Source organism: Pinus tabuliformis, chromosome 4_2 (genome assembly GCF_031772625.1).
Source record: "Pinus tabuliformis cultivar Carrire ecotype Pingquan chromosome 4_2, CPIR1, whole genome shotgun sequence".
NCBI lineage: Eukaryota > Viridiplantae > Streptophyta > Pinopsida > Pinales > Pinaceae > Pinus > Pinus tabuliformis.
In genome coordinates this window covers 1,175,889,022-1,175,915,363 of record NC_142304.1, presented here as the reverse complement: position 1 = coordinate 1,175,915,363, position 26,342 = coordinate 1,175,889,022, and the positions used below count along the sequence as shown (strand labels likewise).

The window sequence follows — 26,342 nt, the reverse complement described above, 5'->3', positions numbered from 1 at the left end:
TCAACTTCTCCAACCTCTCATGCTCCAACTTGTTTCTCTTTTTGTTGTGGATGTGCTCACACACTGACCAATTGCACACACAAAAGAAGCATTGTAGGGTTGACTCAGAACTCTAATGGCGAATTCTTGTAATTGTGGTGCCTCAGTGCTACAATCTATCCACCAATGAGTTGTAAAAAGCAACAACAAAGATTACCAGTTTGCAATGCCAAACATATAAAAGAGAACTAGCAAAATTACAAGTTAAGTTCTAACAATTTGCACCTACAAGGCATTTTCTTGTCCTTGAGACGTTGGCTTGAGTTGAATTTGTTGACCACTGGAGTGGCACCTAATGATTATATGAAGACTCCATGCCCAAGGATGATCCAAAGGACACTTCTACCATCAGATATCATCAATCAACAGAGTTTTTAAACTCTAATTCTATTTTTCATCATCTTTCTTATACCCAGATTCCACACCCTGTGGGGAATTGTAATAAGTGATACTAGTAATAATGAGTTTTGGGTCTATAACAAGGCTAGGATGTTGGGACTTGATCAGCAAACGAGTACACTGTGCAGTGTTTTTTTATCTAGTTAATTATCCCTTCTTTTTAGAAGCGGATAATTTTATGGGGTTTTTCACTCACTTTTTACCTCAAATCCGGGGTGACAGTTTGAAGGTTGAGCCCCTAACACATCTTAGTGTCTAGAGTCGATGTATATTACCATACTAGATCACACAAAAAAATTCGTGGAAATTGGTTAGGTCTAGGTAGTCATTTTTTAATTCCTTAGATTTTCTGCACTATGGAAATTACAATAAAAATTGTACTTGTAATGTAATAAATGATGTCTAGAGAAGTTGTATGGGGTATGAGTAATGAAATTTGCACCTCTCACCCTCAACTTTCTACTATGACACACTTTGAGAGGTTAAAAATGTGTTTTGACAAGTAATCCAAATAACTTTCCTCCTAGAACCTCATATCACTTTTAACTTAACTTTTCATTAGGGGCCACCCCCTTTAGCTAACCTAGGAGATAGCTTAAACAGACAGAGAGAGGATTCAATGTGACAACCCCTTCTCTTAACTCCCTGCCACCAACCACACCTTGTGGGGTTGAAAGCTTTTCTCACTGACTTGTAGGTAGGCGTAGGCGGCAGGAGCAACAGAATCCAAGCAAGTCAAATGCTTCCTTGTACATATCTCGTTGTATGTTGATCTTGTCTTGAATATCTTGAATCGGGAACATCTTCTGAATGCATATCATGACACCTCTCATCACATCGAGATCTCTTTGAATGTTAGACCCCTCATTATAGAATAAGATCAGATTGAGATATGCTCCCGCTGCATGCAATGGCGAATGTAGTTGTCTATCCTACCTGGAATCAATAATTCGCCATATAGGGAGATATTTAGATTCATTTCTCTTATAGAAAGTCTTAATGGCCTCTTTGGCCCTGTCCATGCCCTCATAAATATATCCCATTGCTGGTTTCTCTCCATCCATCAATCTCAAGACTTTCACAAGGGGCTCAGTGAAGCTGACAATCTCAATGACTTTGTCCCACAAACTATCACCAAAGACAGGTGCTTTCATAGACAATGCTTTTGGTTTTGTGCTATCTTTCTAAAATACCCATTGTTGGCTACAAAACATTCTTCTCAAAGCTTGGTACTCATACAAAAGGCTTTGGAGGGAAAGAAAGATTGTAGCAAACTGTATGACAGTTGAGCGACTAAGCTCATCCTATGTGAATTCCCTCATAAGGTTCAACAACCAAGCATGATTATAAATATACTTGGTAATTTGCTTGCATTCTTGAACAACATCTTGCACCCACTCCAACTTCCCAATGTCCTCTAGTATCAAGTCTATGCAATGGGCAATGCATGGAGTCCAAAACGTGGTGGGATATTTGGCACAAAGCAACCTTCCAGCTGCCACATAATTTGTTGCATTGTCCGTGATTACTTGGACAACATTTGCAACTCCAACTTCCTCCACCACATCATCCAACAATGTAAAAATCAAATGTGCATCTTTTACATGTTCAGATGCATCAATGGATTTTAGGAACATGGTTCCTTTAGGGCAACCTACAACACAATTTATTATTGTTCTACCCCTCTGATTTGTCCACCCATCAGACATAATTGTACAACCTATAAATTTCCATGAGCTTTTAATGTTCTTCAATTGTTCCTTGACACACGCAAGCTCCTCAGCTAGCTCTTTCCCCCTAAGTGCATTATAAGATGGGGCTTTGTATCCAGGGCCAGCCCTTGAAATGGCATCCACCATGGGCTGATAAAAATAAGACTTTGCATAGTTGAATGAAAGATTGTTATGGTACCAAAACCTCCTCACTGCCATATCTACCTTCTTCCTTTTCTTTTCATTAAAATTATCCAAGGTTGGTTGAGATCCTGGAGTTGTACGAGGATTGAAGAAAGAAGAGGTTATACTCATGTTTTCCACAACACTTGAAGAGGAGTTACCAATACCTGGACTTTGAATCTGTGTTTCGCTTAGCCTTTAGAGCAAGAGGAAGAGACCTCAAAGCTTTTATACTTCGCTTGGCAAAAGAGATGGCTTATCAAGATAAATTCCCCAATGGAATTATCCCTAGGAGATTTCATTCACATACATGGCCCAAACATTGAGAGATGTTATATAGAAACAATAATTCCACAAATTTGCAATTATGCAATGCAGCAATTAGCCCTATTATAGCGAAAATCCCATTCAATGCATATGACAAAAGTAAAACAAGAATAGCATTAAAAATGTGTACTTACATGTAATAGAACATATCCAACCATAAATAATTTGACAATAAAGAAGCTCCAAGATCAAATACTCCAATCTAAACATCAAAATTCATCCATGCTCCAATTCTTCATCCATAAAAAGTGTGAAATTCTCTAAAGAGAAGAGAGATCCCATCCAAAGTGATGATGAGCAAATGAACTCATCTCACCTGTATTAATACACTAATGAGGAGCTTGAATTAGTCTCCTTGACCTACAAAAGCCCCAAAAATAAAATAATGTGCTAAGAATCTAACCTTTGGTGACAAGCCCATCATACTAGCTCACAAATGAAGGAATAAGCCTCTTAAGAGGCTAGATGATGAATAATACATGTCGTAGGGCCCCCCAAAGGCACCATAATGAAGAATAGGACCCTCAAAAGTGATAGACAAGGGGTTCGCCCCTTGTTCTCCAGAGTCCAAACAATAAACCTGTGGTGCTCCCAGTGGGTGTGGGGGCACATTAATAGCCTCATGGGTCTCCAAATGAGTTGAAGATGCTTCTAGATCATCTGCAAGAGCTCTGATGATGGTGTAGGTGATGCCACATCATCCTACAAATCCTGGGTCAACTACCAAGTGTATGGTACATCTGTGCGGCCGACTGGGCAAAGGTGAACCAGGTGCATCTTCCTCATCCAATAGGTGAATCTCAAGCAATCTCTGAACATCCTTGGGGATCCATGGAGTATTGTCTACTGTTGTGGAGGCCCATAGCTCTCAACACACACCCTAGATGTGCCAATGTAGCCCTCTGGAGGATTAGGACGCCGTATAGGGAGACCAAACCCAAGATGGAGACCATCTGCAATCCTGCATAAGATCTAATGTATCCCCTAGCCTTCCAATACAAGTCATTAGAGAAATCGAGTAAATGAGATTACCACCCATAAACCACAGGTGGGGACTTCATAATAGTCTGCCCTTCCATAATGGGCTTCAGGATGTGCCAATGTCTCCTAAACTCCAAACGGGGTTAACCAAGTATCCTATTAGGTGGTTTCTACTTCCAAAGGTGATAATATGTTCAAAGTACATCCTTAAAAAGTTGGTGGCATGTGACAAATAGGTGAATGAAGTAGGGGATGAGAAGGGTCAAACCTAGGCCACATGCTGGGGTACAAGGGTAGCTAACAAAGGGAAGCCCGCACTTGGGTTTATAATGTATAGGAGGGAGAAATCTCGGTACATGAGGTGCCCTGACCTTGATTTTTCTACCCTTCTTTATATGCCTTTTGCCTTTTTATGATTTTCTTTGATTCACTGCTCGGGGCTCAAGGGGTAAGAGCATTATGCATAAGATATAGCAGTGAATACCCCCTTTTAAGGTAGGGAAATTCATTACCCACCAGGGGTTGGGACTATCATGGGTTCCTATATGATGAAGGAGGCTCATAGAACCTGTAAAAACCAGGGTGATGGCCATGATGATCGGGTAGAGCTCATGTATTGACTTTTGCCCACATGTTAAATGTGTTTGTCTCAACCATCTTTTGCATTTTGTGGTACATTTTCCTATTGAATGTGGCCAAATATGCTTTTATCTTTCTTTTCAGTTGCATCAACCTCTGGAGCGTCATTCCAAGCCTGACCCAAGGTGTGGACAAGGGGAAGGCATGAGCTAACCTTATGTGAACCCACTGGAGGAATGTGGACCCAGGTGGGAGAAATGATGAAGGGGTAATAATGAGTGGAAAGGGGGTAATATATGTGGATAAGAGAGCAAGACCACGCAACCAAAATCAGAGTTTCTCGTGAAATACCATCCCTAAAGCCAAGTGGTCAGTAAAAGAGATCCCACGGGACTAGAATTCAAGGTTAATATCCAAAAAGGGTCTAGGGGACAAGAGCATAGACCTAGCCCATTCTTTCCGCTGAAACCCCCCATTAATCCATGCCCTGAAGTGTCCATGATAAGCAAACTACAATATTCAATTACCGAATGACCAAGAATACCTTTAGGTTTGGGAGGCCCACCTTCAAACATATGATCATGGCAAATGGGTGAGAGACCACATGGCTGGCTCATGTGCCGAAGAAATGGAATAGTGAGCTAGCTGGTGGCTGCAGGGGGTTGTTGTCTGCCGGCTGAGGACCATCTTGGAAAAAAAAACTCCTAGGGATATCAGCGACAAAATGGTGGGTAACAATGACTAAGCCGACCACATGGCTGGCTCATGTGCCGAAGAAATGGCACAGTGAGCTAGCTGGTGGTTGCAGGGGGTTGTTGTCTGCCCACTGAGGACCATCTTGGAAAAAAAAAAAAAAAATCTCCTAGGGATATCACCCACAAAATGGTGGGTAACAATGACTAAGCCTAAGGACTCACAATGGGAGTCTTAACTATAAAATAAAATTCCTTGATCATGAAACCCATGAATCAAGCATTACAAAAATTTATTTATGTTCTTCTTTACATCAATTTACATAAAATCATAATTACACATCATTATGAAGACTGAACCTAGTTACACTTTTCAACATGGCCATTGGGCTGATCTTGTAACCCCTTTATTCTGCATTTCAGGAATAGCTGCTCTTTTTCTAAAACCAATTGTCCTCTTCCCAATTCAACATTTCTCACCAAGGAATTTCTTTTGCCTCAACAAGGGGTGAAAGCTGATCATGTAAATCAGCTAATTAGCTTATTTTCTCCTCTGCCATGTCTGAAAACTGAGTCTGCATATCAGAAATTTGAACAGCTAAGAGCTAATTCTTCAAAATATGTTTGTTGTTCAATCTTGGAAGCAGATTCCTTCATTTCTTTGAAAGAAGACTTTGTTGACAACAAATCTTCTTCAAGTGCCAAATTTCTAGAGAGCTGCAATATCAATTTCTCATCGAAAGCCTCTTTTTATTTTTTATCTTACTCAGATTATCAGTTACCCCATCATATGGTAGCCTTGCTGCCACCAACTCTGCCTTCAAGGACTACACTTCAGTACTTAGCTCTTCTTGTCCTTTAATTCTAGGATTCTTTGCTATCTTCAGCAAATCTTGTCTTACTATAAGCAAGTGAGACAAGTTAAAGGAGGAACACAGCCTAGAATCATTGTTTGAGGTCACAATGCAATAGGTATAGAGGGATTCCACTCTATCATTATTCCAACTTAGAGTCCAGGTAAATACAAGTTGTATAGAGTTGATCATTAGTATATGAAGCCCATTATCATCCATGCACCTAAGGTTTTATCAATGCATTTGGCACACAAGTTTTGCTCCTAGGGTTTGTTTCACAATGCATCTAGAATATTGACATCAATGACAACTTTTACCAACAGTGTGTGTGTCCACATGAGCTCCATCTTCCCTCTATTTATATAGTTTAATGGGGTGTGAATAGACATGTCCATTGGGGCAAGGGCGACTTGAAATGTAGGCCGACTTGGCACCTAGAGGGGTTTCTGACCCAAAATTACATATTTAAAAATCATTTTTCCTTTTTCTTTACGATAGGTCCAAATAGGACTTTGACCCTTTGACTCAAAAACCTAGAAGCATGAAGAACATGGTTATCTAGAAAAATAATAATAATTTTTCTTTTTATTTTCTTTTGCTTTTAACATAAAATATATAATGGTACAAATTATGAAGACTGAACTTAGTTGCATTCTCCAACAGAGAGTATCTTAGCCCTCTGCCAGTACACTATCCCAATCAGTAGACCTCATTCATCGCCTTGAACCCTTCTCATCGAATATCCTTAACTGATCTATATGGGAAAGCATCCCTTGCGGTTTAAACTTTAAATTACCACTAAATAGTTGGAGAAATGCTGCTGAGGTGACACTCGCAGTCGATCTCTTGTTGCCCCTAGGTTTGGACCTACCTACCTTCAAGAAGTAATGATAGATGGGAGAGAACACTGACCGGAGCATAGGTGGAGAGCTTTGAAGTAAAGCTATTTGTGGATCATCTTATTGCCCCTAGGTTTGGACCTACCTACCTTCAAGAAGTATGATAGATGGGAGAGAACACTGACCGGAGCATAGGTGGAGAGCTTTGAAGTAAAGCTATTTGTGGATCATCGTAGGCCTGCCGGCTGGCTGGCTGACCAAAGGGGAGAAATTTTTTCTTCTAGGGGTTACCCACTTTTGGTGGATAACATGGCCACCACATAGAGAAGTCTGTTTTGCGTGTATTGTCATGTTTCTACCTATTATTGGCACATGTGGGATGCACTGCTTGAGGAGTTACCCAGAGGAGTGTGCTTTGTGTGTGTTGGTATGTGTCTACCTATTCTTGGCACATGTGGGGTGCATTACTTGGGGTGTTAGTAGTCATTGTAATTATTCTGTGTTAATGAAAATTTATGTGATTGCTGCTACAGATTTCTAGCTTGCTGGTTTTGATTTGCAGATTAAGTATTTCTCAGATGTACACTACTTCACTTACCAGATTGATCAGAAATTCTGATATACAATATCTAACTCCTTATTATGCTCTTAGTTTTAGAAAATCTAAAGTTTTACTAGTGTTTCTTAATGGTTTCAATTCAGCCATAGGGTAAATTCATTGAGTACTGATCTGCTATAATGAGTTGAAAATTTAACCACCTACTCAAGACTGACTGCAAGATTTCCTGAGTTCTTAAAGAAATGACAAAACTAGCTACCGATTGCCAACATAAACCACAACTTATATAATATTTATTTGCATGTACATCTTATGTACTTAATAACCCAATCTTTATTAATCTTGTGTACATAACATAAATTGACTATTGTATTGAATAAGAGCACAATGCCATTATGTGTCCCCCTGAATATTGTTATTTCTTTATTTAAGTGATGCACATACGCGTATCTTCCGATTACTATGCTTCATTTTCATTACTCTAAACTCATGTAACTTTGGGTGAAAACCAATGTTCAACATTATTTGGCATCCCCACATTATCAGGATAGTCATTTAAATATCTTCACCTTTATATTGTACATAAGAACATTTTTACAAATATAATGCAAGTTAATTTAAAAATAATGCAATTTTTTTACAAATTATTCAGAAAATAATAATATAATTTTTCACTGAAATCCCACTTGAAATTCCTAAACAACGTCTCTGTGATGTATTCTAATACCATGATTGGATTGCTAAAATGCATTTCTATCCCCAGAAACCTCCCTCGCAAAAATATGGTTCTTGTAAAACTACATGTATACCATATAGAAAGTAAGCTAACTGCAAGAACACGAATATTGAATAAACTACCAAATACACAAAACTATGAAAATGTAAATTCTCTAGTAATTCTACGTAACAAAAATGTGCTTGTGATGGCAGCCATTGTGTCATACCTGAGGTGTACTTCCTTTGCACATTTCACTTAGTTCAACATTATTTAATAATGGCTTCCTACAAGCACTTTCTGTTCATCCAGAGAACAATTTCAGTGAATTTCTTTATCTTTAAAACAAAGCAGTTATATTACTAAGAATGGACATGCCATAAATGCAAAAATTCTACCTTACAAATAAACAGAGTAAAAGAAATATCTTCATTATCCATTAGTTTTTACTTTTACTTGACTGGATTCATCAATTCTGATCAAATAACAACTTGTCACTAATCATTATATGTTCCGAATCCCGATCATTCTCGTAGGCAACTACTAAATGCCATTGCTTATTTAATGGACCGTGTCATTGTTCATAATTGCTCAAGGCAGATCCTTACAGGAGAAGCACATAGAAAACACTGCCAAAATATTCATGGAAATAATTGAGAGAGCTTGATAGTCCATGGTAAAACTTGAAAGTAATAACAAAGAATGCACATGTTTGTTAAGCTGTTAGATTGACGGTTGAAATTAGGTATCCTTGTATCTTTTGGACTTCTTACAAGATTCATTCATTGAACCTTGAAGTGCATCAGTTGAACAGGGATGTTTCTTCATTCACAGAGCTTATTAAGCAATGTAATAAGATTATTAAATTCATAACAAACAACCCATGTCTCATGTTATTTTTTGGCATTTGAGTTGTTGAAAGTAGCTGAACAAGATATGCCTACCATTTATGATGAAGCATCTTGTAGAAGTCAAACAACCACTGCTGAACATGGTTGTTCGCTAAATCTTTCAACAATTTCAGCCCTTTGCTATGTAAAATCAGCCTAAAAAACAATTCTAGAATTGACCCAATCAAGGATAAAACACAAGTTAAAAATCAAATCTACAAATACATAGTAATTGAACAGTTGAAACACTTAAGTGATATATAAGAAATGAAAAACACGTACATACTCATAGCTTATCACAAGATGGTACTCCAGCTTTCTAAACCCTAGCCACCAACTCCTAGCTAGGAAAATCTCCTACATTAGCTATTTTTTCATTAAAGATCCTCCTTGGTTGCTACACTTCCATCCCAAAAGTGTGCAAGGAATCACAATCTCTACTCCTCTTTAACAAGCATAACAAGTAGCACTAGGATTTCCAAAGCCCTAGACTTCTTTTTGTTCGAAATATTGTTGGCATTGATGTTAAATACAAGGGGAGACTACAGATATTTAAGATAAAGATTGCAAGATGGAGATTGTCAGAAATATTCTTCGACTCTTGATGCCCATTTTGGATACCCTATATTTGAAGACCTTTTTAGCTATTATCCTTGCGCCTTAAAAAAAAATAAGAAACCAACAATTACATTCCTCTTAGAGGGGAAAACCTCCTTCTACAATGAATACGATGTACAAGACAATATTTGATGATTCTAAGACTAGGTATCCTTAGTGTATATATAGGAGACAAAGGGTGCAATTATAACAAAATGGGACCATGAGGGGTTCTAGCCTACATAACAATATAACAATAGAAATGTAATTGCTCAATATCTAGGGCTTAAAAAGAGGTATTTTGGTTAACAAGGGGCTTATATAGGGTTTAACATGCCCCTCACCTTCAAAGAAGTGTTACCTCAACACTTGACTATATGTGGTTGTTTCTGAATGAACAACTCATCTTCTCACGCCACTTCTTCCACTAGTAGGTACTCAATAATTTCTTGACTTCTCGGTTGCTTAGTCCTTGTTTCCAAAATTGTTTCTAGTTCTAGTATTATTTTCCCTTCTTCATTAATCTTTGGTAGAATAGTTTGGACTAGGATCTTGTCATCGATTACCTTCTTTAAGCAAGAAACATGGAAGATTGGATGTACACGTGAAGATGGAGGCAACTCCAATTTGTAAGCCATACTTCCAATCCTCTGCAACACCTTATAGGGGCCATAATACCTCGAAGCTAATTTATTGTCCTTCTTTTGTTGCTTGAGGGACATATGTTTATATGGTTGTAGTCTCACAAATACCCAATCCCCCACTTCAAATTCCCTTTCACTGTGATGTTGATATGCTTGTTGTTTCATCCTATTTTGTGCCATAACCAAGTTGTCCTTCAATAGTTTGAGAACCTCTTGTTGGTGTTGTATGTGGTCCTCTACTACTTGAGCCTTTATAGTCCCTTTCAAGGGTGATGTGATGGATGGAGGATGATACCATAAAGTGCCATAAATGGTGACATTTTTTATGAGGTATGGAAGGATGTGTTATACCACCATTCTGCCAAGGGCAACCATTTGACCCATTGTGTCTATTTATCATATGCAAATCAACATAGATATCCTTCTAAACATGTATTCACAATCTCATTTTGCCCGTCAAATTGAGAATGGTAAGATGAGTTGTGAGCCAATTGAGTACCCAAACCAGAAAATAATCCATTCCAAAAATTTCTAGTGAAAATTTGATCTTTGTCACTTACAACAATATTTGGTATTCCATGGAGCTTTTGGAATGTTTTCATGAATTCTTTTGCCAAAGTACTTGCTTTAATAGGATGAGAAAGACAGCAAAAGTGGGCATACTTTTTCATTTGATATTCCAAAAATTTCTAGTGAAAATTTGATCTTTGTCACTTACAATAATATTTGGTATTCCATGTAGCTTTTGGATTGTTTCCATGAATTCTTTTGCCACAGTACTTGCTTTAAAAGGATGAGAAAGAGAGAAAAAGTGGGCATACTTTTTCATTCAATCTACCACTACCATAATGACACTCTTTCCTTCAAATTTGGATAAACTTGTAATAAAATCCATTGAAACTTCTTCCCATCGTCGACTTGGTATGGCTAATGGCTGAAGGAGCCCTGGGGTCTTGACAGTCTCTCCTTTATTTTGTTGGCATACCACACACTCTACCACAAATTATTGCACATCTGCTTTAAGACTTTCCCAAAAAAGTCTTTCTTGATCCTATGGTATGTCCTCAAGAACCCTGAATGTCATCTGAAAGGAGAAGTGTGTAATTCCAAAAGGACCTTCTGTTTGAGCTAAGAATTCTTACATAAGCGTAAGTGATCTTGATACCATAACAAATCATTTTTCCACATAAATTGTTCTACTACATCGGGGTCCTCTTGTAGCTCTTGAATGATCTTGCATATCTTCTCATCTCATTGCCATCCTATCCTTGTTTCTTCCACCCAATCAAATTATGGAATGGAAATAGCACATAATAAACCATTTGTCTTCCTCTTTCCTTGAGAGTGCATCTACCACAATATTTTGTTTTTCCTTTTTGTAGATAATTTCAAAGTCATAACCCAACATGTTTATGACCCATCTTTGTAGCTCTTTTGAGGATAGTATTTTCCTCCAAGAATTACTTCAGACTATCATGATCTGTTTTTATTTTGAAGTGTCTTCCTATTAGGCATGGACGCCATTTCTTAACTTCATGTAGTATGGCCAACATTTATTTTTCATAGATGGGTCTGAGCAAGCTCTTCCCTTTAAGTTCGTTGCTTTCAAAGGCAAGGGACCTTCCTTCTTACATCAAAATTGCAACAATGCCATGCCTTGAGGCATCACACTCTGCAATGAAGATTTATGCTTAGACAGGTGTCACCAAGACACAAGTTGTACACAGCTTCTTTAAGTTATTCAAAAGCTTTGGTTGCTTCTTTAGTCTAAGAAAATGCTTCTTTCTTCCTTAATTTTATTAGAGGTGTTGCTATTTGACCATTATTCTTGACAAACTTGCAATAATATCCTATCAATCCTAAGAATCCTCTAAGTTTCTTCAAGGTATTAGGGATTGCTAATTCCCTCGTAGCTTTGATTTTGTTAGGATCCACCTTAACACCATCTTGTGATATAATAAGACCCAAATATTCAACTTCTTGAACCCAAAAGGCACACTTGAAAGGCTTTACGTATAGTTGTCGCTCTTCCAATAGTGTCAGGAACCTGTCAACGTGTTGTACATGCTTTTCCCAAGATTTGTTGTAGATTAGTATGTTATCAAAAAATACTAGCACAAATTTTCTAAAGAAAGGTTTGAAAATAGAATTCATGAAGCTTTGAAATGTTGAAGGTGCATTTGTAAGTCCAAATGGCATAACCAAAAACTCATAATGACCTCCATCTATTCTAAAGGTTGTTTTGGAGATGTCTTCTTGCCTCATTTTGAATTGATGATATTTAGAATGAAGATCCAACTTAGTAAAGAAAATTGCTCCATGTAATTCATCTAATAATTCATCAATGACAGGAATAGGAAACTTATCTTTGATTGCCAGTTTGTTGAGTTGTCTCTAATCTAGACATGCCCTCCATGAACCATCCTTTTTAATAACCATCACCACTAGTGAAGAGAAAGTGCTCCGACTAGGATGAACGATGCCCGCCGCTAACATTTCATGAGCCATACGCTCAATCTCGCTCTTTTGTGCACATGGATATCTATAATGCCTAATGTTAGGTGGTACACTTCCAGGTTGCAAATAGAATGACAATGATCTCGAGCACAAAGGGACTTTTTAGACTGTGAAAATTTCAAAGATCCGAGGAGACATAGAAGTGCCTCAAGTAAAAATTTCGGAATCAGATTTACAAAATTGGATACATGGCATAATGTACATGTTTGTTCTTAGGAAGAGACCAAAAACAACAAGTTTTAGGAGAAGCAGAATTGGTGAAGGAAAAAGCAGCAAGCAGACTTGCTGAAGGTAGAAGCAGCTAGTAGACCCGGTGAAGGCGAAAGCGGTAAGCAAACTCGGTGACATCGGTTAGTGCCTACGAATATTTGCAGTAGTAGGGATTGGTGTCTCTAGTAGGTTGGTGCCTACGAAATATTTGCAACAGTGGGGATTCGTGTCTCTAGTAGGTTGGTGCCTATGAGTATTTGCAACAATGGGGATTGGTCTATCCAATATGTTGGTACCTACAAATATTTGTAATAGTAGCTTGGTGCCCACAAAGAATTACAAAAAGAATTTTGTGGTTTTCTCTTGAAAATAAATCTTTTGTTCCATATTTTGAAGCTAATAAATCTCATATGTGAATGTTTTCTTATGGTTCATGAATGTTTAAATAAGTAGAAACTGTATTATACTAATTCACCCTACCCCTTCTCAATATGAGTGTGTACTTGACACTTTTTTCACAAGAGCTACAAGATCAGTGCTTCTTTACCTGCTAGCTCATCACATACCCTAGCCTACCTTAGCCTTCCTTGTCTTCTTAGTGTGAAACACTAAGCCTAGAATTACCCTTGAACTTCTCCAAGACATTTAGCACTCAAAGACAAATGATAATACAATGAAAAGTATAAAGACAAAGAGTGACTAGTGCACTCCACTCCTCACATCTCTAATACAAGTGATTGATGAATGAATCCACAAGATTAAGTGTGTTGGAATTACTATTATACTGAGCGGGAGGTGAATTAATATAATGGCCAATTTTAACAATATAAAACAATTCAAACCACTTAACACAACAATGACATAAGCAACACATCAGAACAACAAATGTATGTGGAAACCCTTACTTGGCCTTTATTTCCTTTGCAAGATAGTTGACTCCACAAGGCACTCGTATCATTTTCCTCCAATCAAATTGAATTCTTCAAAATCTTGCGCAATCTAAACAAGTATTGGTTGCTTAACTGTGTCTCCTAGATTGGTTGGTTCCCAACTAAACTTCGCTCGTTCCATTTTCATAAGGTCTACCCCCTTAGTCTACTATTGGGAGACAACTCAAACGGAGAGATTGGGGATCAATATGACAGCCCCTGATCTGAGTCATTGTCGCGGTGCCTAGATATTCTGTGAGAACATTTTTTGGCATCGTTGTCGGGGATAGAGTTTTTTTGTCAATGGTCCTCACGACATTTTATCTTCGTTCATCTCATTCATTTTTTTCAATTTCTTATCATTTTTTGTCTAATCAATGCCATATTTTCTGGCGCCATTTCATCTCTTCATCTTTTCATCACCATATCTTTCGTCATCTCACTAATCCTTTCATCTACACCTTTAGCACCTATACATTTCAGTTGACTTCCTATTTGGGTGGCAACTCCACTTATTCATCCATTTACTCCTAGACAAGAAACCCTCCCTAATATACATCTGCTTCTCTCAAAAAACCTTTCGGTTTCTGCCTTTGGAATCTGAAAGCTAGATTCATGCTCAAGTGGCGACTCCATTTCTTTCATTTTTTTCAAGAATTTCTACTAGAAGCTTGCTTCTTGTGGATCTTTTTTATTTTCGTGAGCAAACATATGTTCCCTTTCCCCCCTTTACGCAGGTCACCATGGATGATACTCTTCATGATATGCCGGAAGAGGCTATTCATAAATTGTCTTTGTTCTCGAGTGGTGATTCAGCCACTGTTGGAAAGCATCTCCGCAAGGTTACTCATATAATAACCAGATATTGTCTTCCTTCACAATATAATCATGAAGATGTCAAGATACGTCTCTTTTCCTTTTCCTTAGAAGGTGATGCTATGGATTGGTTTCGTAATTGTCCTGAGGATTCTTTCGCTTCTTTACAATACATCATCAATGCTTTTAAGGATAGATATATGAAACAAGGTGACTCGCCTTGTGCCCCTAGTACTATGCAAAAGAGTGAAAGTGATCTTGTAAAGAACTCAACTATCAACAGAAGATTTCAAGACAATTCTCATGATGAATCCACTTGTACCATTGCAAGACAAATCCATGATAGTGGAGAAGCAGAAACAAGTTTTCAAATCAGTGTTGACAACGATAAGCATCTTGTTAAGGAATTGATTCAGATGGTTAAAGACATACAGTTAAATCAAGCTCAAGTAATCAAGAATACAGAGGTTAATCAGGCTCAACTTATTAAAGATATGGAACTTAACCAAGCAAGATTAACAGCTAATCATGCCAGGTGTAGAGTCCCTACTTTACACCTTATCATCCATCATTACCTACTGTTTTCATCACTTTCCTCTCTCTTTTGCCTCATTTTCCACCCAGATCATTACATTAGTTGTCATTAAACATGATCAAGTGAGCTTTGCTAATGGGTGATTGTTTTGTTTAGTTTTTGACATACTTGCAGGTATTCCGCAACTTTCTGCTGATTCCGCAGCCATCTGATGACCCCGCAGCCATTTTGTTGATTTCAAGGTTCCACGTGCTATTTTGCAGAATGAGCCACGTGGGCATGTTGGAATATACGTGCTCGAGGTTCCTGTGCCATCAGTTCAGCCGGCCACGTCATTTGTACCTCCGGTCAAAGGGGGTCAAGTTTTGGTCAAATAAAGGCAGCTTAACGTGGATACGTAAGCTGTTTGATCACGTCGGTGGAAAAGGTGACTTGTCCGTGTTTTGAAAGCCGTGGGGGACATGATCTAATGTTAGATTCATTGCCCATATCGACCAGGACCTCCAGCTTGACCACGAAACCTATGACGTGTTAACTGCACCTTCAATACGCATGCTTTTCAGTTATTTTCTGTTTTATGCTTTACGTATTAGGCCATCTTGCAGATGCCTATATATACTTGCGTCTGCGTACGCTGATGTTAACTTTTCAGATGCTGTAGTGTATGTATTTGTGAGAATTTTGGCACGTTTTCAAACTCTGTTTTTATAAGAGCTGTTCCAGCACTTTTTGATTATGTATCTCTGCATATAAAGTAATGGAAACGTTGTTTTGAAGTCTTAAGAGCATCTGAGTTTTCTGTGGATAATATGAATGGAGGGCCCCTGTTCGTATTAGCCTTGTAAAGTATTTTCATGTTTATATTTCTGCAATTTCTTTATTTTACAAACAGAATTTCCTTTCTTGAGTTATGTACAGCTTGATTTCTCTTTATTGCTGCAGCCTTTATTTTCACTGATCAGATTTACTTCTTTGCAGGTTTTCACCCGGGATTAAGTGTGTTGTGTTTGCTTTAATATCTAATGGTAGTTGCAGTTGTCTTATTCATAATGCTGCCCTTTTTACTCTGTTTTCTAGACTAGTTTTAGCTTAGTTTTACAAGTTGGATGCTAACTAATTTATGCTCTCTTTATCATGAATGGCTTATATTTCAAGAGAACAGAACACTAATTAATTGCAGCTTGTATTTGAGTAGTCTTGGCTTGTGATACTAATACTTTTTCCACTTGTTACACATAATCACATATGTAGGAAGCAGTATGTTGGAAAAGGCTTAGTAGTGTTACAATTTGTCAATTAGAGTAGATTAGAGTTTTTATCAATTCTTGGATTTGTCTTCAGCTACCTCCTAATCGTGTTTTACGCAGTACTATGTGGTAGAAGCAGGGAGTTAGGAGGAGATAATCATTAACATCAATCCTTGAAGTGATTTTCTTGTTTCTTTTATTTGCAGCAGTATGGATAGAGACTAATGCCATTAGAACGTGGTCATTTACTTTCAAGTCATTTTAATTTATTCATTTCTTTCAAGTTCTTTTCCTTTACAAATTCAGCAAGTAATTAGAAATCACCTTCACACACACTTTCACTCATCTAGAACTCACTTTTCACACACTTGCACTCATCTGTCTATAATCATCACTCCATCTTAGGAAGATACAACACCCCCAAACGACAAAGGCTCTAAGAAAGTTACTTAAGTACATATAGTACACCCTCACTTCATCAACTTACGAGCCCCGGGTTGACAATTAATGACATCAATTTAGGAACACTAAATTGACTAAACATTTTGGCGCCGTTGCCGGGGAAGTGAAATTAAGTAGCCATACTTAGAGAAAAAAAAAAAACATAAAAAAAAATTCAAGGAAAGAAGTTAATAACCTATCCAAGTATGCTCTCCTCTTGCACTTCAAAGTGATCTGGAGGATCAGAAAGGAGAAAGTTATTGATTTAGTAGTCTCTTGAGTATGCTCTCTTCTTGCACCTAGAGTGAACTGGAAGATCAGAAAAAGAACTATTAACTTGACTTGAAGAAAAAATAAAAAAAATGACATGCATAGAACTAGAGATTCTAGAGGACGGTTTTTAGCTAGAGCTCGAAGTTCAATTTTTACAAGTCCATCTGCTTCAAGGGATAGACAAGAGACACCCCCCTTATCTCCAACCGAAACTCCTAGTCCTAGAATTCCTGGAATTCAAGAGCCAAGAGTTGACTCTCCTACACCTTCTATTGAGTTTGAACCAGGAAGAGACTCTTCTCTTTCTCCTACAGGAAGACCAATTGTAATTGAGGAATTGGAATCATCTGAAGAAGAAGGAGAAATCTCTTCTCATTCACCTTTTGCAGAGGAACCAGAAGATTTTGAAATCCCTAGGAGAATCATCATGGCAGAGGAAGAAGGAGGAGGTAGAGGTAGAGGTAGAGGAGGAGGAGGAAATAACAATAACAATAATGGAGGTAGAGGTCCCATAGGAGGAGGAAATAGAAATGGGGATAATTCATTTGGGTTTCCCATTGTTAATGAGGATTCCCGAGCCACTATGAAAAACATATCACCATCTGTCCTCCCTAACTTCCGTGAGTTAAGGACTGAGGACCCTGAAACATTCTTATTTGAGTTTGAAGTGGTGTGTCGAACTTATGACTACCTGGATGACTCTCAGAAACTCAAGTTGTTCCCTTCAACACTGAAGGATCAAGCCTTGAAATGGTTCATGGGGTTACTCACTCAATCCATTAGGACTTGGGATGAGATGAAACAGACATTTTTGGATAGGTATTTAGACTATTGCATGCCTACTAATCACAAGGACGAGGTTTTTAAAATGGTACAAAAAGAAGATGAGAGTCTAGAAGATTTACTTGAAAGGTTTCAATATAACTTGAAAAGAGCAAAAATGAATACCTTGGATGAAGAGACCTTAAAAGCCCTCTTATTAAAAGCCATCAGGGATGAATGGATAGACATCTTAAACATGATGGGGAAAGGGGATATTTCTCAACTTTCTCTCAATGACATAGCAGAACTTTGTATCCATCTCTCAAGGGGCAAATCAAAAACTCAAAAAGGGCCTAGAGATCCTTCTCTCCTTAGGGCGAATAAATCTGCAACAGGATCAGTAAGTAGGGCTGAAATCGGCAGTATGCTTGATGAATTTAAAACTGACATCTTAGGGAGTCTTAGTGAACAACTTGATACCCTTAAGATTCACAATAAACAAAAAGCAGAAGCTGAAGATTTGGCTATCTTTTGCCCGAAATGTAGAAAGAAACATGCTTTAAGGGAATGTCCCTTAGATGCACACGTTGTAGAAACATGTGTAATTTGCTCAGAAACTCATGAGACCAAGGATTGTCCTTCAATCCTTGGCCTCAAAGCAGTCTTTCAAGAGGATCCAGATACACTCGAATCTCTATGTTTTATTGCAAGGAGACCTTGGCAAGGACAACAGAATCAAGGGTTTAACAACTCTATGAATTCTCAATCCCAACCAAGTTGGAATCCTTGGCAACAACCTTGGCCTCAACCTCAAAATGCTTTCCAAGCGTGGATGCAAAGCATGCAAAATCCTTATGGGAGATTTGCACAATTCTATCAATATCCTCCATCATTTCAGAATCAGCAAGCTCCACAACTTCCAAACCAAGGTCAACAACTATCATTGCCATACCCTCAACAACAACAACCTCCTCCACAAAATCAAAGTTCTCAATTAGCACTTCAATCCCAGCAGAAATCCAATCAACTTCCCTCTCAGCCATTACCGAATCCAAATAATAGGAACCCTCAAAATGCTTACATGATGGAAGGTCAACCATTCCCTACCTATATGGTTGTTCCTCTTAATGAAGTACAACTTAGATCAAGTAGAATCCTAGATCAACCTTCCACAAGTGTTCAACAACCAAGCATTTCTGAGGAGGAATCTCTCAAAGTCAATAAAGGTTCTGAAGTATCACTTCAAACCCAAAATATCCAAAAAGAAAAAGAAAAAGAATCAATCTCTACAACTCCCCTAGTTGAGCAACCTACACCTACAGCTACACCTCCCTTTCCTGAAAGATTGCAAATTGATAAAGGGGTGGAAAAGCAGATATGGGTGCCTGACTATAACTTCCTAGATGAATTGAAAAATGTATGTATCAAGATCCCCTTGTTACAGGCCATTAAGGAAATTCCCATTCTAGCGAAGACAATAAAGGAGTTAAGTTTGAAGAAAACAGTAAAAAGAACCAGAGATACTAAAAGGATACATCTAGTTGGAAAAATTGCAGACATAATGATGGGTAAGATTACCATGCAAAAGTATGTAGATCCCGGTAGCCCTATTGTCAAAACTCATATTAATGGGGTTGAAATCCCAAATACTCTGATTGACTTAGGAGCCGCGATCAACATCATGAGTAGACAGACCATGGATCAGTTAAAGCTTCCTAACCTTCTCTTTACACCCACTCTACTGCAGCTTGCAGATAGATCAATCATTAAACATGATGGTGTATTGGAAGACATTCCAGTCTCTCTAGATTCTTGGGAATATCCTGTTGATTTTATGATTTTAACTCCCAAGAACAATCTAGGAGGGCATCCTCTTATTTTAGGAAGACCTTGGCTGGCCACAGCTGATGCTTTCATAAGCTGTAGGTCTGGAGACATGTATATATCAGATGGTAATTCCACCAAGAAGTTCAACTTGTATCCCCCAGCAAAAGCTATAACAGAAATAGGAGAAGATGAATTGGTAGAGGATGAAGATACTATACAACCAGTTCTAACCATCTCTGAGATCAGTGAGGATAGTCAAATTCTAAATACATTAGAAAATTTTGAAGTATCTTTAGAATATGACTTTGAACATTTTCAGATAGATGCAGACATTGAATATCTCTCCTCTAGACAAATGTCTCTCTTCTCAATGGAAGAGTTTGGTAGTTCTACAGTTGAAATCCTCCCAGGAAAAACATTAAACATTAACAAAAACTTGGGAAGACCACAACAAGAAGAATTAACTAAACTGTTGCAAAAACATTCCACTGCCTTTGCATGGGAATACACTGACATGAAAGGAATCGATCCTAAGACTTGTATTCATCACATTTACATTGAAGAGAATAGCAGACCTATTAGGCAACCACAAAGAAGGATGAATCCAAACCTTAGGGAAATTGTGAAAGAAGAACTGCAGAAATTGCTCAAGGTAAACTTCATTTACCCCATCTCAGATAGCCAATGGGTTTCTCCCTTGGTTATAGTGCCCAAAAAGAATGGTAAATGGAGAGTTTGCATTGATTATCGAGAATTGAACAAGGCAACCTTAAAGGATCATTTTTCTTTACCTTTTATTGATCAGGTACTAGACACTTTAGCAGGTAAAAAGTATTTCTCATTCTTGGATGGTTTTAGTGGGTACAATCAAATTCAGGTAGCACCTGAAGATCAAGACAAAACCACATTTACTTGTCCTTGGGGAACTTTTGCCTACCGAGTACTCCCTTTTGGATTGTGCAATGCACCTGCTACATTTCAAAGGGCTGTATTAGGAATCTTTTCAGATCTGATTCATGATTGTGTAGAGGTATACATGGACGATTTCACAGTTTATGGTAATACATTTGAAGAAGCTTTGGAAAATTTGGAAAAAGTACTGGTAAGATGTAAGGAAACAAATCTTTCTTTAAGTCATGAAAAGTGTTTTATGATGTTTACTGAAGGGATTGTTTTAGGACATCATATTTCAGGAGATGGGATCAAAGTTGATAAATCCAAAGTTGAAGTCATCTCTAAGTTACCTGTTCCAAATTGCCAAAAGGATGTTAGAAGTTTTCTTGGGTTTACTGGGTATTACAGAAGATTTATTGAAAACTTCACTAGAATAGCATCTCCTCTTTTCAAATTGCTTACCAAAGACTGTGAGTTTAAATGGGATCCTGAGTGTCAATCTGCCTTTGAAGCTTTAAAGTCTAGAATATCTGAAGCACCCATCTTAAGGGGGCCAAATTGGAAACTCCCTTTCCACATCTCTACTGATGCTTCAGATACAGCTCTAGGAGCTGTTTTGGGACAAAAGGATTTGATCCATTATGCCATTTATTACACAAGTAAGAATTTGACTCCTACTGAGTTAAATTATACTCTTACAGAAAAAGAGTTCTTAGCTGTGGTACATGCAATCAACAAGTTTAGACATTACATAACCGGCTATGAAACCTTTGTCCATACTGATCACTCTGCCATAAGATACTTAATGAACAAACCTGTCACTAATGGTAGAGTTACCAGATGGCTTTTACTCTTGCAAGAATTCAACATTACTGTGTTAGATAGACCTGGAAAGCAAAACACAGTGGCTGATTTCTTGTCTAGAATCCAAAACACTAATGAGGATTCTCCAGTAGAAGATAAGTTTCCAGATGAATACTTGTTTGCAGTGACTACCAAGACACCTTGGTATGCAGATATGGCTAATTATCTTGTTACAGGGAAACTTCCTCTACACTTATTTCCTAATGAGAAAAAGAAAATCATTCGGGAGAGTTCACATTATTCTTGGATTTCTAATGAATTGTTCAAAACAGGGCCAGATTGTATAATCAGAAGGTGTGTTCGGGAAGATGAAATGCCTGACATCCTTAAGGCATGTCATGATGAACCATGCGGCGGGCACTTTGCGGACAAGAGGACAACCTATAAAATCCTTTCTCTAGGATATTATTGGCCTTCTCTCTTTAAAGATGCAAAGCAGTATGTTAAAAGGTGTGACAGCTGCCAAAGAGTTGGGAAACCAACTCCTTCAAATGAAATGCCTCTACAGCCTCGGGTATGCATCGAACCCTTTGAGAAATGGGCTCTAGACTCCGTTGGACCAATTAATCCACCATCAAAGCAAAAGAAATATATACTGGTTTGTACTAATTATGTTACTAAGTGGGTGGAAGCAAAAGCATTGTCTTCTGCCACTGAAAATTCAGTTGTTCAATTTCTTTTTGAGGATATCTTCACTCGTTTTGGTGTCCCAAGGGAAATTGTGACAGATCAAGGCAGCCAGTTTACATCTAATTTGATGGAGAAGCTGATGGAGGAATATAAGATCAAGCACAGAACATCTACTCCCTACCATCCGCAATCCAATGGTCAAGTGGAATCTACCAATAAAGTTCTTGAAGGCATTATCACCAAGACTGTTCATCTTCATAGAAGAGATTGGGCAGAAAGGCTCCCTGAAGCCTTATGGGCCTATAGGACCACATGGAAGAACACAACAAGACATTCTCCCTATGAACTTGTTTATGGGAAGGAAGTCCTACTTCCTATTGAGTTCCAAATCAAGACCTTCAAGATGGCAGTCCAATTGGGAATGAGCCTCTCAGAAGCTCAAAGACACAGAATGGACCAGCTAAATGAGCTAGATGAAATGAGACAAGATGCAATTCTAAGGACCGATCTAGTTCAGCACCAAAGGTCTAAATGGCCTGATCGTCATATCAAAGAAAGAAAGTTTCAGAAAGGAGATTGGGCTCTATTGTTTGATTCAAAATTCAAAGACTTCAAAGGAAAGTTTCAAACTCATTGGCTTGGGCCATATGAGATTGATGAAATCTTTAGCAATGGAGCAGTCCGAGTAAAAACTATCGATGAATTTCATACTCCTCTTATTGTGAATGACCACCGCTTGAAAATCTACCAGAAGCCATTCTCAAAAAAAGAGTTTGTCAAATTGTTCAAAGAAGATTCTGCAATCAGGCTGGTAGAGAAAGATTCTTCTCCTCCATCAACCTAAAGCTTTGGTTTTTGAAAAAAAAGAAGAAAAAAAAAAGAATAAATGTATGAGCCTGAAAACCAATCTCTGATTGACAGTCTCATACAGAAAACCTGAGGTGAAAATCAGGGTCACCTGACACCTCATGTTTTCTAAAAAAAAAAAAAAAAAAATCTCTCTTTCTTCCCTTATTTCATTTCATTTCATCATCACCACCATTTCACCCACCATTTCATTCATTTTCACTCCACCTCATTTGTTTTCATTCATCCATCCACCCACTACACTCCATCTCATCAATAAAGTCATTTTTTTTACAACTAAAGTTGCTTTTGTGCAGTCGGAGGCTACTACTGCAGATTCCGCAGCCATCTGAGGATTCTGCAGCCATCTAATGATTCCGCAGCTCTCTGTACCTGCATAAAAAAAAAACACAGTCTGTTTGAAATTTCTCTACAGCAATAGTCATCAATAATAAATGGAAAATAATCATGCAACAGTCATAAGTCAGTGAAGGGTTAAGTGGCAAGTTATCAAAGGCAAATCTAAGCGGGAATCTGAGGTATGTTTCAAATCCTAAGCTTACAGTTATTCCATTATGCAAAGTTTTCTAAGTTGTGTTTCTTGCCACTAAGTGTAATGATTACCAGCCATGAGACCATATACCCACGTATCATCCACGACTATCAGTCCTTGATTACCATGATTTCAAATTTCACTTGCGGCTGCTTCTTTCATTAAGATCTCGTACTTAGGTGACGTAACCTAATGTACTACGTCTCTACGACATTAACTCATGCAGCCAAGTGTAATTTCGAAGCCGAGATCTAAGGACATAGCCGTTGTTCATTCATTAACCCTTCTACCCTCTTACGCTCATATCATTTCACTCCCATTTCCACTCATATGTTTCATTCCATCTACGCTGCCATTCACCACACTCTGTTATGCTGTGCTCACTACGCTGCCATTCACCATACTCTGTTTTTCCCTCTCCGCTAATTCTAAACACCAGTGGAGGTCTATTACGGCCGTATTCAAAGTTGAACCCATAATCCACTGTGTTGAGGCCGTAAATTCACTGTGTAAGGCCATTTTAAAGCCGAGTTCCAAAACAGAGCCGTGAATTCACTGTGTAATACCCTTGTTGAAGCCGTGTTCCAGAACAGAGCCGTGAATTTACTGTGTAAAACCCTTGTTGAAGCCGTGTTCTGAAACCAAAGCCGTGAATTGACTGTGTGAAGCCGTTTTGAAGCCGTGTTTCAAATAGAACAGAGCCGTAAAAGCCAATGGGGAAGCTCTTGAGGGCAGAACCGGAAGGTTCAAAGTTTTTGGAGGGTTATCCTCAGGTCAAGGAGGCATTACAAAAGGCAAATTGGTTACAATGCGTACAGAAGTTCAAAGGCTACCATAAGGAGGTGACAAAGGCCTTTGCAAGGTCCTTCAGAGAAAAGGATGGTCACGTGGAGATAGGAGACTTACAATTCACAGTGAATGAAAGCAGCATAGCTCAAGCTACCTCACTTCCACAGACCGGAGAAAGGTGGTTTAAGAACCGGGCAGTTCAAGATCTATTAGAATATATCTCTATATTTCTATTTAGTAATGCTCAGTCTTTTAGATGTTTCTATTCTTATTCTTTTAGCAGTTTCTTAGATGAAACTGTTTGTTCGATATTCTACATAGAAACCTAATGTTTCTATTCTTGTAAATATCTTTGTATTATCATTGAGCTGTTGGCTCTATGTGAATTAATTCATTGAACATTCTTTTATGGTATCAGAGCAAGGTTAAGAGATTCTTCTTGAAACAGTAATTCTATCTGCATCGCAATCTCTTGAGTCCTTTCTAAGGTCGAGCCCTCTGTAAGCCAGGCAGCCTTCACTGAGTCTTAGCCTCGGCTTTGCTCGCTGTGATAAAAGCTTACAGTCGTCCATCTCGATACAGAAATGGATTCTTCCCTTGCATGATTTTTTTAAGAAAATAACTTTGGGGCGGTGACTGTTTTCATGGGAGCGGAATCCGGCTATCTTCGTCTTCGCCTGGCGGCTACTCGACCACAACGTGGAATTCCTCAGCAATCGTGATCCAGGTGTTTTCCCTCAAAACTCATTTTTGAAAGTCAGAGTCGTGGTTTGAAAATTCGATCTGCAGGCAAAATCGTGGTTTCAAAATCGTGGTTTTTTCAACTCTGTCAAAATCCCGTGGTTTTCATTTTAACTCTGTCAAAATCCCGTAGATGAAAATGCACACTATTTTTTGTTATATCCGCTATGCTATGAGATAAGAGGTGGATATCACTACAGGCGTCTTGATATTTGAAACCCGTGGCTAATATATATTTTTAAAACCCGTGGATATATTTTGAAACCCGTGGTCATTATATTTCAATCCCGTGGATAGATATTTGAAACCCGTGGTCAATACATATTTTTTTTTGAAACGCGTGGATATATTCTGCCGATCCGTGAATATATGTTTGCCAACTGTGGCTCATTCCGTGGATATATTTGAAACCTGTTATTCTCAAATGCTGTCAATGCTGTAATTCGCGTGGATATACGCGTGTGCTATGACCTGTGCAAATGCCGTTATATTGCCTCAGTCAAACTCTGATCTGAAACCCGTGCTTTTTAATCTGATACGTAACCTGTTGTAATACGTCAAAACGTATCCTGTCATCCGTGTGTGATAAATCTCGCAGGTGGTTAATCTATGCTGTAGAACCGTGGATACTTGAAAACCGTGGTTCATTCCTGAGATATATACCTGAGACAAGAGACGTATATACTGAGACGTGATACCGTGACACGTATTTCAAACTCGTATATACCTGAGACGTATATACCTGAGACGTGACGTAAAGCTCACGTGGGCCAATACATCCGTGGTGGTTACCGGAAGCATAGATCGTTTTTTCAGATCTGCGTATTTGTTTTGTGGGCCAAATATATCCGTGGTATTTACCAGCAGTGTAAGCTTGAAACTGAGACAGCATATGTGGGTCCGTATTTCAAAATTTGTATTTGCTGTATGTATGGTTCTGATTGCTAGCAGTGGGTTACCAATCAGTGGAAATTTTTTTTGTGATCCTGACAGTCTTCATTATATCTGACATTGCATAAGTATACTCTTATGGTAGACCGGCATTTTCTTGTGGCAAACTGTATTCTCAGAACTGTATTAGCAGTTCTACTATTGTTTTAGACAGCTGAAAGTCCGTTCTTTAAATTTTCACCAGCATAAGCAGTCAGCTACATTGTTCTTGTGTGTCATACTTTTGTATTCTCTTTGTGAAAATGGCCACACTTACCAATCTGATGTTAGAAGGAAATCAACGGTTTAATGGCAGCAACTATAACATTTGGAAACAAAGACTGCTGACCATTTTTGAGTACAGGCGTCTTGATCAACTCATTTTGGGCAAAGAGCTTCGTCCAGGTACAGCCGGGACCGATCAAGATAAATTTGATGATCGAAATCGAGAGGCTGTTATGCTTCTCAAGCTCTCTGTAGCTGATGATCAGTTACCTCAGATCCCTTCTGGCAAGACAGCTGCTGAAA

The 26,342-nt window shown here is 38.4% G+C and overlaps 1 protein-coding gene across 2 annotated transcripts in view; it reads right to left on the bottom strand.

Annotated features, from left to right (window-relative positions):
• LOC149173853 (uncharacterized) overlaps window positions 1–26,342 on the bottom strand; it is a 188,164-nt gene that overhangs the window by 41,076 nt on the left and 120,746 nt on the right. For both annotated transcript variants that reach the window (XM_089424756.1, XM_089424757.1), the window contains exon 4: window positions 8,109–8,179. In XM_089424756.1, coding sequence (XP_089280882.1) covers window positions 8,109–8,179 — 71 coding nt within the window. The remainder of the gene's footprint in view (window positions 1–8,108; window positions 8,180–26,342) is intronic.